This window comes from Salvia splendens, unplaced genomic scaffold (assembly GCF_004379255.2).
Source record: "Salvia splendens isolate huo1 unplaced genomic scaffold, SspV2 ctg468, whole genome shotgun sequence".
Lineage (NCBI taxonomy): Eukaryota > Viridiplantae > Streptophyta > Magnoliopsida > Lamiales > Lamiaceae > Salvia > Salvia splendens.
In genome coordinates, this window is record NW_024599121.1 from 15,714 (window position 1) to 21,242 (window position 5,529).

Below are 5,529 nucleotides of genomic sequence, written 5' to 3' on the forward strand. Positions count from 1 at the left end.
AACTATCATTTTATCAGTTTTATGTCATTTTGTCATATTAAAGTATCATTTTATCAGCTTATATGCCATTTCTTCAGCTTATATATCATTTTATAAGGTTACTGTCATTTTATCCGCTTAGATTATCATTTTATCAGGTTAAAGTGTCATTTTATGACCAATGTATCATTTTATAAACAAAAGTATAATTTTATGCGCTGAAAGTAACATTTTGTTAACAAAAAGAGTATCATGTTATCAGCCAAAATGTCATTTTATAAGCCCAATGTATCATTTTATTAAACAAAAATGTCATTTTATACACCAAAAATACCTATCATTTTATCTGATGAAAGTATCATTTTATCGGCTGAAAGTGTCATTTTATATCAAATGGCTTCAATCTGCCTTCTCATTGAATCTACCACAATTTCTTGAATCATGACGACCCATCTCATGACATTTACCACACCGTCGTAGAGGCTTATTTGCTTTCCTTATTGCACTCTCCCTCTTTGATACCCTGTCACTAGCTGATCCTTTGGTTCTAACAACGTCTGGAGGATGTACATCAATTACATCAGGTACTGCCATTCCATAAAATTCCTCAACCATCTTTTTCTTTTCAATGACTGAAGGTATTGCACAATTTCCAAATATATGCTCTTCCAAATCATCAAGACCAGCACATAACAAAGACAAATGATCCATACTTCCCTCAGACTTTTGGACTAATCGATAAAAGTTGGAGAACAACTTTTTCTTAACTTTCTGCTTTTCATCCAAATCTGCAAGGTAAAAGATAACATTATTACAATAAATACTATCATTTCTCTGACTGAAAAATAAAGTTTTTACAAATAAGGTTAAAAATGGAGCACACGTTCAAATGGTTGTATCTCCTCAGATGGTAGACCATGGGCTGCCTTTAGTTAAGAGCTCTTCAACCACCTTTGACCAAAATATTTCTCAGGAATGAGATTAGCAGACTTATTCTTCAACAAACAAAATATATGACAACATAACAAACCAATTCTGGAAAACTTCTTACAACTACAGTCTTATGCATCTTGATGTTATCCTCAACAGTTATAGAAACAATCTCACATTCCATACTTATTTCCTGTTGTACATGCTTGAAAATAGAATCAGTGTATATTGTAGATGCAAGCTTCTCAATAGGAAATTGGGTTGACAAATCAGGAATAGTTGAGTAATCCAAGTAGTTCAATCGTGAATTGGCATTCCTTTGATCTCCCACAGCACAGTTAAAGAAATTGATGAACTGTACAAGATTTGCACGAGGCTTTTTGTAGTTTTTAAAAGAGCTATTCTCTGATTCAGTCATCGATGTAGTCCTAAGAAGCGACCCCATGGGAAAATCTCGAAAATAAGCAGGAACCCAGAATTCTCTATCTTCAAACATTGATCCAAACCAGTGCACGTCTTCTAATCCATACCATTCCATTATATCATTCCATATTATATCAAACTCGTCAGACTCTAACAAATCAGACCAAACACATGCATTCAACTCTTTTTTTAAATCTTCATTACCAAGCAAGGATTTGGGCAACTTATCTGACACCTTAACCATAATATGCCACATGCACCATCGGTGCCTTGTTTGTAAAAGTACTTGTTGAACAGCAAGTTTCATCCCCCAATCTTGATCAGTGATAATCAATTTGGGTGCTACCCCCATACATCGAACAAAACAACCAAACAACCAAGAATATGAGTCTCTAGCTTCACTTGATAACAATCCAGCTCCAAATGTAACTGCTCTGGAATGGTTATCTTTTCCAGTGAATGGAGCAAAAATCGTGCAATACCTTCAGAACATAACATAAAAATGAATTATATTTTCATACATACAGAAAATATCATTTATCTCACTGAAATATAATTAATCAGAAAAAAGTATGATTTTATGTCTTGCAGCAACAAAAGTAATATACATGTTAGTGTTGTATGTTGAGTCAAAAGAAATTACATCTCCATACATATGATAATTTCGTCTTGAAATAGCATCAGCCTAGAAGAGTTTAGTTAACTTTCCATGAGATCCTATCTTAATTTCATAATAGAAGGCATCAGATGATTCCTTTTGAGAACGCATATAATCAAAAATCATTTGAGCATTTGAACCATCAATATTGGACATAATATGGCGATAACCATTTCTAATATCAATAATATCACATCCAACATTTTCAGGTCCACCCATTATCTCCTTCAAAAGTTTGAATGTGAGAGTGGGACCAACATTTTCAACATATTCTTGTCAAATTAATCTTTTCCGATTGAAATTGATCTCATAAATCTTCTCCCGCATTCTTCTCCAGCTTAATTTTTTCCGGCGTAAGCTCAACGGCCACGTTTTACAGCTGTCTTACGAAGCTCGAGGTATTTTTCTTGCTAAGTTGAATAATAGGTGTATCATAATGACGAAACCAACAACGAGTATGTTGGATTTTTTTTTATCAAATCTTCAATTTCAGTTTCGTCTTCTATGTGCACAGTTTCTCCTTTACTCTCAATATTCATGGCTTGTATAGGCGCGGCCACTTCTGATTTTGATTGCCTTCCAGCTGATCTAGACCACTTCCCACTCCCCTCACCTTCATCTACAACTCTACCCTTTGATTGACATTTTGCTGATCAAATATCAAAACATCAAAACATCACTAAGTAATGTCAATGAGAACACAAATACAAATTCCATTCATATGTCAACAAATGATGAAACACAACAACACACCGACATGTCAATATCACCATGAAAAAACCAACAGAAATCAACACGAAAATCGCAAAAGAGACTTAGAACAATGTCAATAGAAAGTCATTCTCAACTACGCACCATTATTACTCAATATGATCACTAAATAAAGTGACAACAGATAGTCATTCTCAACTTCTTGTTGGAGGCCGCGTTACTTTTTAGGGTAAATTCAATTTTATTTTATTTATTTTTGGAAAAGGTATGATATATAATATATATATATATATATATGTCATACCTTATCCACAATTTAAACAAATCAGTATATACAAGTTTTCCCTCAGTCCCTTCCATAGAGGGCTTTCTTTTAAATACGGAACTATCTTTCAAAGTATGGTTTGTGGGCTTTCTATTTAACATACAGTTTCATAAAAAATATTATGGTGGGATTGCTAACCTTGTGTATTACTGTGGCTTTGCAAGTTACGTGTCAAGTCTATTTTATGTTGAAAATGATGTTACGTATGGGCTTTATGTTTAAATACGAATTACTCCCTCCATCAAAAAATAAGAGTCATATTTTGTCATTTCGGTCTGTCCTATAATAAGAGACATATTTCACTTTTACCATAAATGGAAAGTAGACCTCACATTCCACCAACTTATTCCACTCACATTTTATTATAAAACTAATATATCCAAGCCCCTTGGCCTAGCGGTAAAGGGTGCTGGATACCGCGTCCATCCTGGAGGTCTCGAGTTCGAACCCTGGGTGGCGTAATTTGTCTTTCCTCCTTGTTATAGGAGTTGATTTGTAATTTCCTACTCATATATATGATATAAAAATATGAAGTTAATTTAAAAAAAAAAAGTGGGACCAATATTCCACTAACTTATTCAATCCACTTTTCTTTACATTTCTTAAAACTCGTGCCATAACTAAATAGGAGTGCAATTACGGGACGAAGGGAGTATGTTTCCAGTCTATTTTATATTGAAAACGATGCTATGTGTGGGCTTTTCTAACCTACGTTCTTATGTGGGCTTTCTGCTTAACGTATTTATGCAAGTTTTCTTTTAAATAAAGAATATCTTTTTAATATCATTCCAGTTATTTATATTCCATAGATGATGTGACGTATGCGTTTAAAGTGAAAGTGATGATGTGACATACGCGTTTGAAGTGAAAGTGGTACTCTCTCCGTCCCACCATAAGCGAGTCACTTTCCTTGCTGGGATGTCCCACCATAAGTAAGTCATTTCCCTTCTAAGCAAAAAATCAACTTTCTTACTTCATCTTTCCACCTACTTTATTCTTTTTACTCTACTTTTTCTTCTCTTATACTTTACTCTAACTCTTTAAATATCAATCCCTTAAACCCCGCGTCCAAAAGAAATGGCTTGTGACAAGTCGTATTCTAGGCTTTGGTTACTGGTCAGTATGATGTGCATAATTGAATTATATCTGCAAAACAGTTGCTTAAGTGTGCAGCTTGAGTGTTCTAACTAGTAGGCAAAGCTTTAGATACTTCAGGTGAAAAGGGCGTCGGGATGTTGTTATCCTGACCAGTATGCATGCAAAAAAGGCTCGAGATGGAGAAGAAGGATAGCTGGGAAGATCAGCCGCAAGCAAGGGGGCAAAAGAGTCATTTCATGTTTGAAGTCTACCCTAAAAATCAAGGGAGGCCTCCCTATAAAAGGAAGCCACTTGGAGAGAGAATGATGAGGAATTAGTTAGTTAACTCCTACGCTTAGTTAGCAATCTCTCTTCGGTAGATCACTCCTTCAGCATTATCCTTCGTAATTCTCGTTCCTCGCCACAGCCATGGTCACTTGAAGATCATCAGTTCGCCGGAGTTCCATTCTCTCGTTCTAGTCAGCGTGTCTCGCAGTGTCAACAGTTTCATCGCCTGGAGTGGCAAACAATCTTTATTGCTTTCTTAGTTAATCGCATTATGTTTTCTTACGATTGGATTTGTTGCACTTTAAATATTTGCTTACTTTGAAGTCTTAGTTGTGATCCAAACGTTTTATTGAATATGAAGTTGTTTTCCAGCATCAGTTCATGTTTGTTTTCGCTTCTTTCTGCCTAGATAGCTTAGATCTAGCTGTTACGGTAATTTCCAGTGTGGAATCGCATGTTTTAACTTCTGTAGTTAATCTCTCTGAGTTTGCAAGTCTAAATAGTTGTTAGATTTTAGATCTGAATTAGTTAAGTGTGAAAACCCAGTTTACGTGATTTCTGCCACCCTGAATGTTGGCCAGTAAGCATAATCACAGTTTCAGTGTTCGATCTTTTGATTAGAAGTTTTAATCGTAGATCTGTGTTCTTGAAGTTGTTAATCTGTGTTTTTATGGTGATGAATCTGGTTTTGCCGATCTGATTTGATTTATGTTGAAGAAGACAACATCTCCATCCAAGTTTGGGACCACTCTTACTTTTTAACAACTTTTTACTTTTGTCCTTACTTTTCAGATCTGCAGGTCTAGCCACTTAACTACCTCTTTCCCTCTGATATTCCGTTTAGTCTTTTATAGTGAACTTGCACCTTCTACATTTATTTCTGAAACATCATGTTCCCCACTCACACGTACACAGCCGTCTGTTTAACAACTCTCCCTCCTCCTAGTCAGTAGAGTACCACTTTAATTTCCCGCCTAGGTAGAAACTCAACCCAAGCGTGGTAGCTAACCAAACCTTCCAGAATATCACCACAATCACTCCAAATCGTCACCATCCCTGTGGGATTCGACCCCTACCTTCACTATACTACCCAGTAGAAGAGGGTTGAGGAATTATTGATACCAGGATTCAGGATTAG

At 35.6% G+C, this 5,529-nt stretch overlaps 1 protein-coding gene across 1 annotated transcript; it reads right to left on the minus strand.

Moving 5' to 3' along the window:
- Positions 1-378: 378 nt before the first annotated feature.
- Positions 379-1,814, minus strand: LOC121790301 (protein FAR1-RELATED SEQUENCE 5-like; the record flags this gene model as incomplete). Its single annotated transcript, XM_042188555.1, has 2 exons — positions 379-600; positions 1,010-1,814. Coding segments are annotated over 2 exons (1,027 nt in total), but the record flags the coding sequence as incomplete, so codon positions are not given.
- Between the last annotated feature and the right edge of the window lie 3,715 nt (positions 1,815-5,529).